Source organism: Toxorhynchites rutilus, chromosome 3, assembly GCF_029784135.1.
Source record: "Toxorhynchites rutilus septentrionalis strain SRP chromosome 3, ASM2978413v1, whole genome shotgun sequence".
Classification (NCBI taxonomy): Eukaryota; Metazoa; Arthropoda; class Insecta; order Diptera; family Culicidae; genus Toxorhynchites; species Toxorhynchites rutilus.
In genome coordinates this window covers 91,367,199-91,386,263 of record NC_073746.1, presented here as the reverse complement: position 1 = coordinate 91,386,263, position 19,065 = coordinate 91,367,199, and the positions used below count along the sequence as shown (strand labels likewise).

The window sequence follows — 19,065 nt, the reverse complement described above, 5'->3', positions numbered from 1 at the left end:
CGTCTCTTCCATATACATTCCATATTGAATGCAAATAATGACAACACCATATTTTGTTTACCAATACAAATATACTCGGCCTACTGCTCCACCTCATATGTACCTCATTGAGATAAACCGGAGGGAAGGGCTATGGCCAACCATTTCTATGACAGCAAATTTTATTTTCGATTGAATACTTGTAAATATGTCGGTTAAAGAAAATAGTACTATGTACATGTTCTGGATAGCTGCATGAAAAAAAAGAGAGAAAAACCTTGAACTGTTTAACAACGAAGAAAAGAAAAGGGAGAAGGAAACCCAATAAATAAATACATATTGTATTCAAATTGTATTTCGCTGTTACTCTAGTTGCCCCTTGTGGTCGGTTCAATTTGATGAGCACAAATCGGGCCAATCAAAACGTAAGATTTAGCGCGTTTAGATAATGCTTGGCATATTACAATTATTCAATTGTTTATCGAAAAATATATATTTACTGTGATAAATGCGTAGAAGTTATTTCTCTACGTTAAATGTGTAGATTTTCATTTTACCCTTCATATCTTCCTGTTATAAGTAGTCCTACGCCAAAGTTAAAAATAATGTTATAATTGAAGCGTTTTTAGTATTTTTTTTGCAAATTTCATTGAACCATGCTATAAGTGTATCATATTAGGCATTGGTTAAGGTGGCCGTTCACTGTTTGACCAGAGGTCAAATAATTGATAATTTTCGACAGATAAAGTTTGGAATTAGATACAAACACTAGTTTGTTTGCCACTCTTCAATTATGACCAGTAGGGTGGCAATGGATGATAGGAAAAATTTCATCATCGAATTTCAAAAACCGACCATGTACATTCTGTTTATTGGCACAAAAAAATGACCTGTGCAAAATTTCAGCTCAATCGGACATGATTTAGGATGCCTCAAATTACTCAGGTCGATTTTCGCCCAAAAATTTTTTTTCGAGATGACATCAGATCTCGACGTTTCATGCATCGAAAAAAAATTCGATTTTTCAAATTTCCTTTACTCCCCCTTGGAAGATTTTCGAGGATAAAAAAAAACTTTGAGCGCTTTGAGGCACTTCTAAATCATATCCGATCGAGCTGAAACTTTGCACAGATCATTTTTGTTGGGCCAATAAACAAAATTTACATGGTCGGTTTTTGAAATTTGACATGACGATTTTCGCTGCCACCCTGATGACCAGTGAAAAACAATCAAATATCGAACATGGAAAAAAATCGACTGAAATATTTTACGTAACGTAACGTATTGCATTCATATACACTAAAGTCGCTTTTTACGCGGTTTTTTTTTGCGCGGTTTTTTTTTACGCGGCTTTTTTTACGCGGTTTTAGGGATTTACGCGGTTTTTTTTTACGCGGATTTTGGAATTTACGCGGATTTCGGAATTTACGCGGTTTTTTTTTACGCGGATTTCGGAATTTACGCGGTTTTTTTTACGCGGATTTCGGAATTTACGCGGTTTTTTTTTACGCGGATTTCGGAATTTACGCGGTTTTTCCAAAAGAATCGATTTATACGCGGTATGTTGTATTTTCTTCTCAATTTGTTCATTTGTAAGACTTAAGTACGTTTGCTTCAATATTTGGAGCCAAATTCATTTTTTCTATGTTTGTCTCCTGGGAATTGAGTTAAATAACTGTGGTTTGCTCGAGGTTAACACGGTATATCTGAGGGATAAGATTTAGTATTCTCGTGATAACGTTGTCGCAATCTTGGCGAAATTGGTACCTGATTCTGGGTTCGATTTCAGCTAGCGTTGAAACGATTTTGGTAACCGAATGGAAAAAGAATAAACAACAATAGTGTAAGTAATGTGAGCTTGATCCCCTTTTTTTGTTTCGGATGTATTTCAGCGAAATTTTATATGTTTCAACACAAATTTAATATGAAATATCTTTTGTAAATTTTACTCAAAAGACTCCAAGCGATATGAATTCAAAAAAAATTTCAAGAGATGTCAAACACCAATCTAAAAAATGTGAAAGATATGTCCCCGTTTTTTATTTTTATTTATGACACTCAGCCTTTGGCTAGTTCGTCATTTGGACCAACGTCCTTACTGTTTTTTTAATTAAATCGTTTATTTTTACAGGCTCAGTTGCATAAGTTTAAAGGAGCCAAATTCATCACTATATTTTAACTAGAATATATTAACATGTTTCCTTAATTCTATGGTTAATAAAATAGGAAACCGATTACTCGCGGTCGACTCGAGTTTAGAAGGGTGACACATTTTCATTAGGAAAAGGATGGGATGTAAGGACATTTTAACAATGTTCACATTCATACATTCATACATTCTCATTCACACTCACACTTCACACTCAATTCTTGAAAACTATCCTTACATCTAAAATGTATTGCGTCCTTACTTGATTTCCGTAGAAAGCAATGATCGAAAATTCTCCTCTGGTGACATATTTGTTGGAGGGGAAAATGTTATGATTGTTAAATAGGAATTTATTTGTTCATTTAGGAAAAACCAGTTCTACATTTTCTTTTTTTGCGCTATTTGCTTTCCCAGATTAAACGTGGGCGTTAAGTGTTAAATTTACTCACAGTACCGGACAGAAGTATGTAACATCGTATATTTTTTGACTGTCACTTTACAATATGTCAAAAGATTTGTCGGATATTTTGATCAATGGTTGAATAAGTATTCGAAATTCATTTGTGTAATTTTGAAAATAATCTATTGAACGAATGAGAGATACCACTTTTAAGCAATGTAATTCCTTTTGAAAAGCCTAATTTGAAAATTGAGTTACTTGAAGCACCCTTAACCATATGTGGTGAAGTTTTTTGCCGTAGTAATCGAGATGGTTTGTTTCAAATGTTTGTATAGAAATAAATACAGTTTCGAGGGTTCAAGTTTTTTTTTACTATTCTGGAGAAAAGGATGCTATCTATTTGCGTCCGATCTTAGCGATTGTTCTTCATCTACCAGTAAAAATATGTATATTCGTGATTCACAAAGGCTATTTACTTTTTCCAAAGAAAGACTGCCCCAATCGGACATAAGACAACCTAATATTTCTCCACGGTGAAAAAGTTCAAACGCTTTTTGCTTTTTTCTGAACTGAATTTGTTCATGCATATTATAGCATTTCATAGAAGCAGATATCATTTACTACGACTCAAAAGATAGACACATTTGGTTGATGGAGCTCAAAGTACTGTTTTGTCTCAAATTCCGAACACTTAATTTTCAAATGTAAATTTACTAAACTTTAATGTTATAAATAATAGAATAATGAAAGCCTTGACATTGTTTGAGGTATTGGCTACATTCAAATAACATTTACAGGTATCGATACAGCTTATAATTCATAAGACTAAGCATTTGCAAAAAATGTGTCGAAACCAATAACACATTGTTTGCGTTAGCAAATTCCGCAGTTTTTCAGTTTTTGTAGTTGTATAACTATTTTGTATGCTGTTTTCATGTTAAGTGCTATAAAAGGTATGGATCTACTAGAAATCTTTTATGCAGACATCTTCTTTAAAATTAGTATTAAAGTAGTGATCGGAATTTGAATCAAGTTTCGACGCATGATTCATATTCCGAACTGTAGTTTGGATACTCTATTTTCAGGCAAATACAGCAATAGTCCACAAATTAGGATGCAAGTACAGTCCAATTGTGGAGCAACTGATGTAAAGATGTTTGTAAGCTCCGTTCTTGTAGCACATAGTTCGCAGGCGCAATCCAACGAAAGCAAAATGAATTTTCTTGGTCAGGTTTTCAACTAAAACCACAATAATGAAACCGGATTTCTGAAGTAATATATTCACTCTATTATATACAGAGTCGATTATATACTGACACGATTATCTATGGTTCGATTATATACAATTTTGGACTATAATACACTCAGTTTGAAAAAAAAGTCTTATATCTCAAATAGCCTTTTTTCAAGAAAGAAAAAAAGTAATATTTCAAAGTTAAGGTGAAAGTTTATTGGATATTATAAGTACAATGGAGTAAAAACCGTGGTAATTAGGAAATTCTAATTGAAGACTCACCAGGAATTGTTTAAAATGATATTGCTGCGGAATAAGAAAATATAGGAGCTAGATGTCGAAGAACAAATTATAGAGCGTTCAGAAAGCTTCAATTAAATTTCAAGAAACAATCAAGTTTATTATGCATTTTTTTTTTTTGATAAAATTAATAACAAATTAAAAACTTTAGAGTTTTTGTCGCTCTAATTGTTGATAAAATTTACCAATTTAGATGTTTCATATAAAATACAAAATATAGAAACATAGAGTAACATTTTTTCTCATTTTTCGAACAGTACAACCAATTTTGCCAAGTTTTCGTAACTATTGATTGTACTTGTTTTTTATAGTTTATATGGTTGCGTGACCAAGGGCACTATATTTTAAATATTTTTTTCTTGAAAGCTTCTTCTTTCTAGAAAAAAGTTATTTATAGCAAAAGAGAAAAATCTGATTTTTCGGACCATCGGCAAACTCATAACTCGAAAACGATAAAAATCACATTTCTGATTTTCGATTATCTTGTGTGGAAAAACCAGAACTTTCAAGAAACATAAAAAAATATAGCGTCCTTGGATCATGTAAACTATAAGCAAACAAATACAATCAATAATTACGAAAACAAAATCCAACTGTTTTGCTAGTATAACATTTTTTCAAGAAAGACTAGCTAATTGGCTTTAATTTGATATATCGATCATGTGAAGCGGTCCAGTAGTTCGAAAGTAATTTTTTCAAATTGCATTTTTGCAATTTGAAAAAATTACAATACAAACAAATGTTTTCGGAATTTAGACAAATTTAATTAAACATATTTTTAGTTTTTTACCATGATATTTTTACCAATGTATTCATAAATCAATTTTATTGTAGTCAAGTGGAAAAAAGAATTTCTTTTATTGATCTAATCACTATCATTAGCAACACGTGGATGTTTGCGGTTAGATGATGTGGCGATATCTTCCTCATCCGAAGAAATCGGACGAGATCGTCTGCGTTCCAATGGTAAGCTGAAATCCTCGTCATCTGTAAAGATATTATTAAAATACTTTTCACTTTAAACATCAATGTCACTACCTTCATCGATAACTGTTGGCTGTGTTTTTTCGTTCAATCTATTGTAGCGAAGCATACACAGTTTCAAATCATTCCGAAATGAAACGGCTCTCTCAACACAAGGATCCTTTTCCATAAAATGTTTTACGAGGGTATCCGCTAATTTATTCCCGTCTTCGATATCACATGGCTTGATATCCCGGTCTTCATCGTCCTCTAAAGGCTCCGATGTGACTAAACTCTGCATCAGTTCATCATCTTCAATTTCGGTGTCTTCAAGAAGCTCTTCAACGTCTCTACTATCCATATCTTTGAATCCTTTCCCTCCAATTGCATGTGCCAGAATGAGAATTTCTGATTCTTCCACATTTGAAGGGTCTGTTGAACCAGCTTTCACGCATTCTGGCCATAGTGGCTTCCAGCACGAATTCAATGTTTTAGATTTCATAGAAGACAGAGCCTTTCCTATGAACGTCAGAGCGTCTCTTATCTTAAATTCTTTCCACGCTTGAATTACCGTCATCGTTTCATCGCTTTCAAGCTTTTCGAGGATGTACCGAAGACATTGTTTAATGTACAACTTCTTGAAAGCAGCAATTATTCCTTGATCTTGAGGCTGTAACAAAGAAGTTGTATTCGGTGGAAGAAACACAACTTGAACGTTTGGGTGCTTGATAACTAGGTGTCCTGGAGCGTTATCCAAAATCAAAAGCACGTGGAACTCCAAACCTTTTCCTTCCAAGTATGTTTTCACTTCCGGAATAAACATATCGTAAAACCATTCCTCAAAAACGGCTTTTGTGACCCACGCTTTAGTGTTAGCTTTCCAGTGCACTGGCAGTTTGTTGAAATCAGCCCCCTTCAACGAGCGGGGCGTCATAGCACGATTGATCAATAGCGGTTTCAACATAAGGTCGCCTGAAGCATTACTGCAAAATAACAGGGTAACCCTGTCTTTGGCCGCTTTGAAACCACTGGCATATTGCTCCTGCTGCGTAATGTAGGTACGAGACGGCATTCTTTTCCAAAAAAGACCCGTTTCATCTCCATTGAACACTTGGTCACCATGATACGCACCTTCTTTTATGATCTTAGCGAGCTTTGGAGGAAAACTATTTGCAGCCGAAACATCGGCCGATGCGGATTCACCCTTGATTTTAACGTTGCGAATGGAATTACTACGTATAAAGTTATAAAACCATCCCTTACTCGCGGTAAAGTCTTTCTTTTTACTTGAAGACGGCTCATTCTTCTCTAACCAAAGGTAAAGGCTCAAAGCTTTCTCCCTTATTAATTCCTGATCCAAGGGTATTTTCTTCTGCGCGTGATCTTCGATCCACATATGAAGTGCCTTTTCCATCTTGACCATCAATGGATCTCGTGTATATGATGAGGATTTTGTTGCATAGATAGTGCCCTGAGCTGCTGTCTGTCTGATGCTATCTTGATTCTTTTTAATTGTACGCACAGTCGATTCGTTGATTTTTAAATTCCTGCCGACGTTTGCAACAGATTTCCCATCTTGAAGGGCATCCAAAATATTGAGCTTCATTTCCAAAGAAAGAGACACTCTTGATCTGTTTTTTTTTGAAGGCGGTTTTTTGCGAAGCCATTTTAGAGTATGCCTTTAATCAAAAATTTTGAATACTGCTGACGTCTTCAGCTAACTGTCGAAAAGCGGAACTGCACACGATTACCCCCAAGGTTGGGTAACTCGCTGGGAACTGGCCGAACTCGACCGAACACAAACTGGCTAGACTCTACAACCACCACGGTTCAGGAACTGCACTTTCACTTTAACTTTCACTGCAAGGTTAAATCACGAATAACTTCTTAATGCGATTTCGTCCTTTTATATGTGTTCAGTTCCACACCGAACGAACTGAAGCGACAGCATCTAGCAGCACACATAATTTGCACACGACCCCACAAACCACGAGTACCCCTCCCACAGCGCAACTATGAGCTAGCCATCACCAACACACGCTGTGCCCGACTGCATAAAAATAAAATTGGTTCACTCCGACTGAACGGATCAGTGAAAAATGCAGTGTGAATGATCGCAAAATATACTATTTCAGAGTGCGATTTAGGCTGTAACGATGACAATGAGTTCAAATTTGACGATATATTGACGAATACTGTTCGGAATTGTTCAGTCATAGTGAACCAACTCTCAAAAAATACATCATTTAGTTCAGTCAGAGCGGACTTTGTACGTATAGGCAGCCAAATAACAGCCTTTTTTGGCATGATACTTGATGTTTTTTTACAACTATCATACATCACAGTATTGGCAGAGAGTAGCTCAAACTTCTGAGAACAATATTGAACGAAAAAATTAAATGCTTTGTAAATTGCAGAGCATTAAACTTTATGTTCGTTTTCTCGAAATCATAAAAATGTCACATGGCCCGGTCTGACTTAACACCGACCATATAACAGATAGGTATGCTTTTAGAACAATTCAATGTAGCCAATACATATATAAGATACTGTAGAAACAGTTTGTATACTCTTACATTTGAAATTTGTTGTTAAAATAGTAATTTGAGGCAGGGTTAAAATATGCTTCTACGTATTTTGGTCATGCCACCTAACCAAACAGCTCTTTACTTACCACTCGGTTGTTGCACGTTGGACGGAACAACAACTTGTAGCGATTTACAGATAATTCAAAGATAAAACAGGCATAAAATGCGTAAAAACCTACTTGTAACTACTTTCTAGTTGAATCTCTGACTGTTTTTTATTTATACAATAAGTATCTTCGGGAGCTGGGACCGACACTTATATTGTTCAAACGCTCTTGATGCGCGCTGAATGGGAAGCAGAGCACGAAAAAATCGGGGCTTAACGTGTTAAATCCATCGAAAAATGGATGAGCAATAAGCGGTAGAATCTGGACATTTTCAATCTGTACCCCCAACATGTTCCAGAAAGACAAAATCCTATGTTTAAAGGTGCTCCCCGCAGAAACAAGAGGAGCGCTATCGCGCTTCTCCGCACTCAAACGGTTAAACAGGTATTTACATGCAATCGGCCAAGGAGCTACCTTCGTGAAGCCTTGTGTCACGCAATATATGCACACAATATGCAATTTGTTTGAATATGGGTTGCATTTTATATCAATAATTCACTGACTATTAGTTTTTTACGTGTATTTTAAAATTTAGGGTGGTTTATTTTTACGCGGATTTTGGAATTTACGCGGTTTTTTTTACGCGGATTTTGGAATTTACGCGGTTTTTTTTTACGCGGTTTTCGTTTACGCGGCACGTATCCCCCGCGTAAAAAGCGACTCCAGTGTATATGTATTCAAAAAAAATTGTAAGGAGTTAGGACACCTCTGCACTTTTTATTATTGGGATTCCACTCGTTTATCACTTCATATATTATATTCATATATCAGATATTATTCTTGAATGCATCGATTTTTTGAAAATAACTCTTTAAGAGAAAGTGTTATAAGGACGTTGATAAGAGCCGATAGCTTGTGTGTTTTGTAAAATCAGCTGAAGATTTTTGACAAGAATTATAAACAAACATGCATTGCAAACGTTATCGTATTGACGTAGGCTTACGTCTTTCATTTCTATACCGAGGTGTAAGATCAAAGTTTCGAAAACGAGAGCGTTACGCCGGAACAACAAGATTTTGAGCGCTCAATTCTATTGGTATGATAACCACTTCATTTTAAAGATAAAAGTCTACACGTTATAGCGTTCTTTATTCATTTATTGAGAATTAAGGGACGAATAACTTTCGTGTTAATATCTCTTAAAAAGAAGAACGGAACATCATTGAGAATTGATTCGGATGCAAAATCAAACAAATGAAACCATTTTAGCGGTAGTCCTACGTCTACCTTGCGGTTATAGCACAGATATAACCCACTACTTTTTCTTGGTGTTATAGCTGTAACGGCTAATGTGGTGGTCTTTTATCAGTTGACATACACACGGTTACAGGTAATTGTATGTTTGCCCCGGCACCACCACCATTCAACCTTCCTAATAAACAAAACATTAAAACCGCCCACTGGTAACCATTTCAATTAACATTCGGCAATGCACAAAACACGGGGGTCTCCATAACCAATGTGTTGCGCATTCGCTTAGTAAGCGATCGATGGTGAGTTCAAAACTCAGGGCCCTCATTGACCATCTTTGTGTTGTTACAGAATAACTGCGTCCACGCAACAATCATCAGCGATGGAGATCGATCCACCATCGAAATAAGATCGTTTCATCCATACAACTGCTCTGCTCTGCAAGACACATCGGGCTGCTGTTCTACTCCGGAATTCGTTTTGCTAACACGGTCCACAAAAGCGGGTACAAATGCAACGCTTTGGATCCGTTATTCAAGACTGCATATTCCTTCATGTCGCCAGTTCACTGAACTTCTACGTATACTGCTTGAGGTGCGATTATTGCTAATTGAAAAAAACACAAACGATTACTCAGCCAATGACAGTCCTACGTCAACCTTGCGGTTATATCATAGGTATAACCAATCCATCGTTTTTTTTTCTTCTAATATTTCTTTCAAGTATCTAAGGTTATCTTCAGAATCGAAAGATATTTTAACCTCGATGGATACTGGCGTGATTTACAAACAAATAATATTTCTTCACTCAAAACTTTGGTGGCGAACCATCTATGACATGAGCAGGAAAGCTCAAGGAAAGCTAGCATAAATTATGCAGAATTTGCCAGACAACCGAATTTTACAAATAATTAATCGAAATGGTAAACCGATTATTAAAATTTGAATTGATGATTTTTATGCACTCGCTTGATTGAAAAGTGTGAATTTCTGACTGGTACTATAGCAACTGGACAGCGAAAATAAGTGTGTTGAGAATGTAATTCAAATGACATAACGATTCTTTTGAACTGAATTGGTGTTGCTTTTTGAAAAATTAAGTGCTGTATCAAAGCATTGAGTCAAAACTCTTATTATTTGCTTCACTATTGAATTTGGACCGTGTGATTTTGGTGCGTCTGATTCAGTAAATGAATATTCCATGTCGTTTATAAGGCAGAATTGGTCGGTTGAGGGTAAATTATTTCATGATAATAGACCTTTTTTTTATTCAACCTATTCATTTCATTATTTTTTCATTCAGATGAACTTCACCAATAGTTGTGCAGATTATGAGAATACATGGGTGGTTTTGTTTTGATACAATCAGAATGATATGCTAATATCTTGGAAAGTTTCCATGCGATCTCACAAGAATCTCGCTATTTCTCAATAAGAAAATGTTTGCTGCATTAGACAGAGTATGATGACATAATTTAAATAATGTGAACTTGAAAAAATAAGGTCTCATGCTTCGTAAATTGTATTCCTGGTTGGAATGTAATCGAAGTGAGAATCGCGCTAATTTTTAACAATGATAATAATCAGCCAGAATTTTAACAACGGCGTGCATCCTAGAATAGAAAATCACGGCGAAACCAGCCAATTCAACTTCGCTTTTTGACTATTTCAAACGACCAGCATCCTCAACTCGAGGGTCATTGCGCCCGGAGCTGTTAACACCGAAAACGACATGCAGCGAAGGATTTGGGATACACGAGCATCAGCTCCACGAACTACGGTTAGATGCTGCTGCTGCTGCTTCTGTCGAGGCAGCGGATTCAATCACTCGAGCATCGCTCGAGAAGAACAGAATGAAGCATAATTTAATTTAATTTGAATTAACGAAGCGATGTGAGGTTACCGACCATTGGGACGGGGGAGGAGAGGATGGGTTGAAGCGTGATAGAAGCAAGTACCACACAAAAAACAAAAGTGACGGAGCCCAACGTTCCAATTTGTAATGTGTTTTCTTAGATGAAAACGAATCAATTTTGCTGCACATTACGCGGAGAGCTTCGTCAGCAATCAGATGGAAACGAAGAAAAAAAAACACTTACGAGCAATCGTGATTAAACGTTCGTTTTCATATTTTTTTTTTCTGTTGTTCTTCGCTTTTCCATTTCTGTGTGTGCAGACAACTGTGTGTAACTGATTTTTTGGTGAATTCACTGTTTGCTTGAGATCACGCGCCACAGCTGTTAGACCTCGATCCACTCTTCTCAGGTGATTAATTCAATTACCTTCTTGCTGGTTCTTCTATCAAAAGCTCGTACTCATGTTGATCATGTCATGGTGCGATTGCGAGCTGGGCGGAGTGGAGCAACCGGGTGGGCGTACATGATTTTCTCTCTACCCCCAGATAAAGGTGAGGATGCGAAGATCTGTGCCACTCGAAGGTAGTGACAATGAAGTTACCTTAGAAAAATCCTCCAAAGTACAGCCCTGACGAGGTGAGCACTCGCCTCGCGTACAATGCAACGCAATGCAGCAAGACATGGTGTCGTACTACTCAGCTATTGTTTCCTAACCGCCGCGCCCCGGGGGTGGGTCCTGCAGAGGCGCAATACAACTCTCGTCGGTCGTAGGTGGAGTGGATTGGGTGACACGCGAGCAAAACAAGTTTGGCTGTACGCTAACGAAAAGCGAAACTCCAAACAGTCGCCCACGCATCCACACTCGGGGTTCGCTCCGATCCACGTTTATTTGTCGCTCGTAAAAATAAAAATACGTCATACGGGTATGCTGCTGAATTGGCGTGTGAGAGGTTCGTCACTTATCAACCAACAGCACCCAACAAGCAAACAAAAAAAAAAGTGGCGACCAAAAATAATGTAAATCAGAGTTTGGCCCCTTCCCTCTCCTGTGCCTGAGTACCTGATGCTCGGTCGTTTGGAGATGCCTCCATTTGTCGCACGGAATCGCAATGGAGTGATCCACATGTCTGTGTTCGGTGTGCAAAAAAGATGTCACCATCTGGCTGTTGGATTACCGGTTCTCCTCCAGAACAGGCGCGCCGTGGCGGTCTGTCCGCGAGCAGAATACATAAAGCATTATTGTTTTAGCTTCCCAACAGCGTGGTATGATTCAACTCGACAAGTTTGGGCTTTGAGCGATGGGAATTCGCTGTTGTTGTTGTTGTCTGTTTGTGTGTGGAGCTCGGTAGCACATGGCGTAAACACACAGCCAGCGGCAGCGAGGCGTGGGAGTTTTTAACCGTGCAGCTACCGCTGCCTGAAGTGTGAGTGTGTAGCGCGCGGCTGTGACTTATATATTATGGAAATCAGATAACCATATACGGTGCGATAATCCCTTCGTTTCGATTCCGCGCCAATTTAGCTTCCAAGCTGGCGGACAGTTCGACTAGAGCTGCGACGAGTTATCAAGGTGCAATCCTGAACCACTGCCGGCCACTACTAGAGCAGTGGCGCGATAGCGAAAAACCACACGGCGAGAGTGCGGGTGTGGGAGTGCTGCGTGGTGTTTATGGTGGAGATTAAATTGGAGACACACGCCATTGACAATAATTCAATCTGATGTATTTACGAGCATTGTGGCAAGGAAATGGATCTGCATTCGCGTGTGCTTCATTGCGTAGGGTGTCACGCATCTCTTTATACTTTATCTGAATGCTTTTCTTCGAAAAGCGTTGAAAGGTGTGGCGATGTTAATGATGTTGGCGGCCGAATGGTTTCGATATTTTGAGCTCAACAGTACAACAAACAAAAAAAACGAAATTTTTGTCAACAAAAGAACCGCCAATAAAATTGTCCCTCCACGCGCATAAGAGCGATAATTTGCGACACAAGCAACGGTCGCCCTATGCTCTCTCCCACAGCAACGGTGGATTCCAGTCGTTTCCAGTCATTATTATCGGCCGACTTCAAAGCATGAGGACGCGAATCAATGCTTCCCGAATTATGTGTGTATGTTTTGCGGAGAAATCAATAAATATTTCGCGGCGTTTTCTCGCGGTTCCTCTCTCGCTATCTCTTCCCCCTTCATGTGTGAACTACAGACATGGGAATTTGAAAACTCCACCGGCGCACAACGGAACATCCGACGGCCGAACACGACCCATTACGAAGATATGTTTAAATGATGGTAATTGTTTTTATCCCGTTCGGTTCCGGCTTGGTTCGGTTGAGGATGGTGTTTTTAGAATCGCGGAAACCACCGGGAACCTGGACCAAACCAGATCAACGATGGGAAACAGAAGTGGAAATATAAAATTTCAAATTTCATACAGAACGTTGGTGTTTTCAAAAATATATGATAATCACTAGTTTGAATATAAAAATATGAGATTTCAAATGAGAATAAAATTTTCAAAGTGGCGTTAAGGAGGTAGAACACTATGAACCAAATAAAAAGTATGTGATTTACGCGATTTTTCCAACGAGAAAATAAATTACTCTGATTAATCTGATATCACGTTTTATTAGGTACTAGCTGATCCGGCAAACTTCGTCTCGCCCAAAATTCATGTTTCGTTACCACATCCTCGTTTTCTTACTAATGGGTCAAGCGGCTCCCATGCCCTTAGAGAGAGCGGTGGAGTGTTTATTCACCATAGAGGGAGAGGGGGAGAGGGGGAGAGGGGGAGAGAGGGAGAGAGGGAGAGAGGGAGAGAAAGAGAGAAGGAGAGCGGGCGAGAAAGAAAGAGCGATAAAGGGAGAGAAGGAGAGAGGGATAGAGGGAGAGAAGGAGAGAGGAAGAGAAATAGACTACCATTCACCATTCATACCTACCACAATCATTCAGAAATAAAATATTTGAATCAACTTAACTAAAGACCATCTCAGACTGCAGTGAAGTGAATAGAGTATGTAAAAACGGCCATTGAACCCTTTGGGGCACGGTGGTACACTGTGTTTCACAACGATAGCACCACTCATTTTTTCTGAGTTTCCAGAGACTGCAAAGTTACGAGTTGAAAAATCCACGTTCCTCAAATTCTTCCAGTATGAAGAAATTCTATCCAAGTTGATTTTTTTATCAGAAAAGTTTTCCTCAAATAATGAAACCCATGAGATTAGCATCCACATTAGTTTTTGGACTCACAGCTTTGGAAACGGGATTTTAATGGTTTGGGGAGAATTTTCTCAAAAAGGCCTGGTTTAGATAGCTTACCATCAACACAAATAAACAGTCAGAAGTACATTGAAGTACTTTAGAGTCATTTACTGCTGCCTTTGCATAAAAAAACTATGAGAAAATTGGGTAATTTGACATCAATTCATAAAATCCGGAAGGTCATGGCATGGTTTAATGAATAGGGGCTACAGATTCTGGCCTGGTCAGCTTGTTTATCAAGTTAAAACCCTGTAAGGAACTTATGAGAAGTGATTGGACGAATAGTAGATGCAGCTTACAAACAGTGAAGTGCTTAAACGAGCAGTATCCTCTGCGTAGAACGAGATACACACTACAACACAACCCAGCTTGACCGAAACCACCCCGACTGGGTTATTTGAACTGATTGAGAACTAAAGATGACTTACGAATTAGAAACTTATTGTAATTCATGTGAAATTGACATTAGTTTTGTATAGGAGTGAGAGTTTTTTCCATCTGGTTCTATAGTCGTGAAACACTGGAATTTTTATTTTTTGAATGTTTCGCACCTGAACACAACAATACAGTTGAAATGGCCAATCTTATAAATGAAGAAAGTTATTGGTTTCTATACTATATACTTCAATTCAACCGACTTCTTACATATCTCTGGAAAATCAGAAAAAATAAGTGGTTCTATAGTTGTGAAACGCAGTGTATCAAAAATGTCCACTCTTCCCACATTTTTTGACCCACCTAAAAATATTAGAATAGCTGCGTGCTCATAATTTTGTTTCGGAATTATTTCAAGTATTTGTAGTTGGCATTAGCAAATGTCAGAAATATATTCAATTGCGTTGGCAAGACATGTCATCAATTATCATTGTATATCTTTATTAATAAAAACACACCTTTTTTCAATTTTGAACGATATAAAATTTCTGTACAATATGGGTATTCTTATTTTCTAAAATTCTGTGCCTCAAGGGGTTAAACAACTTTGCACATTTTACATTTAAAAAAAACTAGATGACTCTTGAAAAGAGCTTAAGTTTTTTTTTCTTATTATTTTTCATTCAAAAACTATCAGACGTAAAAAGTTTTGGCCAAAGAATAAAATGTAAGAAAGTAGATTTCCGTTAAAAAATATCAAAATTACCCCGAAAAAACTTTTTTTGAAGGATAACTTGTTGGTTACGGTAAAGGCTGTTCATATAATATTTTTTCCAGAACAATAAAAAAAACTATTCGAAGAAAAATAATTTTTTATTAGAAAAAAAAATGATAAGTCTTTTTTCTTGAAAATTTGTTTTTTTTCAAGAAAATTTTAAAAAATTTCTACATTTTATTTATTATTTAAAAATTTGTAGGTCTTATAAAATTTATATTACAGTATTTAAATTTAATGTTTTTTTGGTAAAAATTTGTAGAAGAAACCCTTTTCAGAAAGTGGTTTTTTTTAGATTTCAAGTATACACAATTGTTTAAACGGCCAATGTTTTTACATCCACGAAGTTTCACTGTACAAGCATGGTGCTCCCAACTCCTATGACGAGTTAGCATGAAATTCATCATATATATCATTTTCTCATTTCACATTCAACTTCAATAATATTTCAGCGTCATTTTGCAAAAAAAAAAAACAAAATGGAAAACTGGGAAACGTTAACGCTCCCGCCGTATTCTTCAGACCTGGCCCTGTCATATTATCAAGCATCAATGGATCATACACTTGCAGAACAGTAATTCGCTAAATATAAAGATGTCGAAAAATGGCTCGGTTTTCGAAGAATGAAATAAAATAATCCACCATTTTATCGATGATGATGGTCCCGCCACCTTCCCTTACAGAGGTTTGAGCAAGACGAGTTATCTAGAAGATATTAACTTTTTTTCTTAGCTTTGAAATCAGTTTACCAAAAAAAAACGAACTGATTTTACCTACAGATATAAATTTAAAAAAATGTTATTTTATTACATTATCAAAAGAGAAGCCAGATACTCAGTCTCATCCTCCGCTGAGCCGATACGGTCCCGACGAGGCATTGCAGCCAATTGGTCCACCAGAGCACGAGTCCAACCGCCAGCCTAGTTTTGGATAGACAATGACTATCCCCATCCAGAGAAGTCGAGAAATTTTCCATTTCGGAAAAATCCTAGACCGGCTCTCACAAAAACTTTTATTTTATATCCTTTATATCTGTGAGACGCGCGCGAGGCTCAAACTTATGTAGACTACTTTTATTTTTTTTAAACTAATACAAAAGAAAACAACAAAATGAAAAATAAAAATAGTCCATCATCACCAAGATCATGACAGACATAATACTGATAAATACAAATAAAAAAAAAATAATATTGAAAAAAAAACAAATTCCACATATAATCCGTTAAAAAAACTTCGTCAGATAAAGTATTCATTAAAAAAATATATATAAATAAAATCTACAATAAACTGTCCACACAAAGTTATCCGTTCGTATAAAACCTCGTCAGTTACTATTATTCGTCAAAAATTAGAAAAAACATTATTCGGTTGTTAAGAAAATACAGCTTTAATGTGTGAAACACAGTGCCTCTTGAATTCTGTAAGTGTTGTTGCGCATTTAATATGTCTTGGCATCGAGTTGAAAACATTTATTCCTTTGAAATACAACGAATTTTGTGAAGCACATGACAAGAAATGAGGTTTTCTTAATTCATTCGCGTTTCTAGCGTTATATCTATGAAAATCACTTCCTCTTTCGGAGGCGATCTGGCGTAGTGATAACATCCATGCCTCTCACGCTAAAGGTCACGAGTTCAATTCTCAATCCCGACATTCTTCCAAAAATGGAAGTAAAAAGTGACAAACCAGCCAAATGAGTTGAAAATCACTATAATACAGATAAAAAAAAAAAAAAAACTTCCTCTTTCAACTCGATCACTCAAATATCGAGGCAGCAAACCGTTAACTGCTTGAAAAATGAACACTATAGTTAAATAAACAATTCTTTGCTTCACGGATAACCATTGCAGAGCGCCCAGCATCAAAGAAGTGAACCTATTACATTTTAGAATCAATCGCATTATTTTATTCTGCAAGCGCTGTAACCTCGATATTTGTGTGTCATTGGCTAAAAATAGAATGGAAGAACAAAAGTCTAAATGAGGAGAGATGATTGATTTGTACAGCAGTATTTTGCTGTGAATGGTCAAATCGTTTTTCAATCGACATAAGATTCCATACTTTTTGGCAATTTTCTTGATGACATTGTCAATGTGAGTATTGAACTCGAGTTTGTCAGCAATAATCACGCCAAGATATTTAATTTCCCGAACACGATCAATAGTCTCATCATCAATTACAATAGAGACGTTTTCATTAGAACGATTTCGCGAGATTACCTTGTATTTAGTTTTATTTATGTTCAATTTTAACTGCTTATACTTCAACCATCTACTTAAAGAATGTAAATCTCCATTCAAATGTAGCACGACCTGATTTAAATTTTCATAAGAAATGGACGAAATGTGTGGAATCAAACGGATTCGAAGTTCGAGAGTGCATCTGGGCACCCATTTCGTAGGGCAGTCTACACTGAAACAGACAAACATCAACTTCTTATACAAAGCCGATCGAAATCGAGGCAAAATTTATGTTCATTTGTACTCCACAAATCACCATCTAATTGTCGCCGATCAAACTCTGTTCGGAGGAACATTCACGGCTGCTATCAACGCTCGTTGTCTTCGCTCGATAACCCCTCTCTTTGTACGCCCATCGTTCGCATCCTCACACACCATTCGAACAGCATCTTTCCCAATTAATATCGTTTTGAGACCCTCGTCTCCCACCGAAAATACAACAAAAAAAGCACACTATTGTCCACTTGTTATTTGGTTTGACTTTTCGGACGGTCCGTAACGATCGTAATCGGCTTGGAAAGTTATTTGGTTATGCACCGTGCGGTGGCGGAGGCGAAGCGGAACGGGGCGAGGGAGAAGAGAAATGCTTGGTTGATTGGAAAAACGTCGTCGTCGCCGGAGTAAAGTGGAATGGCTGGAATGCTGCCGATTGTCGATTTTCGTAGAATCCAGTGCACCAATGTGCACTCTCCTCGTTTCCCTCGTTGTCACTTTTCGTCGGGCCGTTTCGTGTTTTAGCACAAGATTAAATCGAACCTTTTTCGAAAATTCTTTCTGTTTTTGCAAGGATAGACATTTGCTGCTAATGAGAGGGCATTATTTTCAGGGAATTATCTGTTCTTTTGTGTACTTGGAAAAAGGGCACTTGTGGAGCGAGGATTAATGGTTTGGTTGTTGGACGAAGAGGAATGCACTTCCCATCGATGGAAAAGGGAAATCTCAAGCAGACCACCGATAGTCGTGAGGATGCAACCTGAGAAGGTCGTGCTTGGAAACCACGCTTCGGTTGGCGGTCGTGTAATGCAACTTTCCGTCCGACAACTAGCACCCAATTACCGGCCTAGAAAGTTTAGCAAACGAACCTGGGCACCCCGAAAAAAAACCATGAAATTCTCACATTCCAGTGTGAGATCCGCGCTCGGAGGGTAATCGCTAGGATAAACCCGGTGAATGAGTTAATTGCATGATGAAGCGACGAACCCGAGCGGATCACGAAATCACGTTTTTTTCTGCACCCGCTCAGAGGTCTAAACCGTAAAGAGTACTTCATCATCCTCATAACTAGCGGATTCCACGCTCGGTGCTATTGTGCTTACCTTCGGCAGTTAGAGAATCCGGGCCAGGGGGGGGTATGGACCCAGCGAGGCCATCCCTGATTGAAGCCTGTCAAATTTCCCCTCCAAAAAAATGTGATTTACTGATGGACACTTATCCGTTCGCTCAGTCCGAATGGACCTTCGGGTTTGGAGGCAAAAAAGTTCTAAAAACTAATCGCCAGTCATCATCACCGGAGCACCAAATGCGCTCGAATCTACTGGATTCGTGATTGGATGACGATCGCCAGCCGAGGAGAAGGTAGCGTTTTGTATTTTTTTTTTCGACGGAGGTAATTGCTTTCGGAGCGAGCAAGTAAACAACAATTACATATTT

The 19,065-nt window shown here is 37.7% G+C and overlaps 2 protein-coding genes across 4 annotated transcripts in view; both read right to left on the bottom strand.

The window, feature by feature from the left end:
- The window catches only part of LOC129773717 (epidermal growth factor receptor), a 278,989-nt gene that overhangs the window by 53,199 nt on the left and 206,725 nt on the right, over window positions 1-19,065 (bottom strand). The window lies entirely within an intron of this gene.
- Window positions 4,478-8,284, bottom strand: LOC129773718 (tigger transposable element-derived protein 1-like). The gene is made up of 2 exons (XM_055777364.1): window positions 5,101-8,284; window positions 4,478-5,049 (listed from the first exon to the last, which is right to left on the bottom strand). Exons 1-2 carry the CDS (start codon window positions 6,629-6,631, stop codon window positions 4,928-4,930), a joined length of 1,653 nt encoding a protein of 550 aa, XP_055633339.1. The 5' UTR covers window positions 6,632-8,284; the 3' UTR covers window positions 4,478-4,927.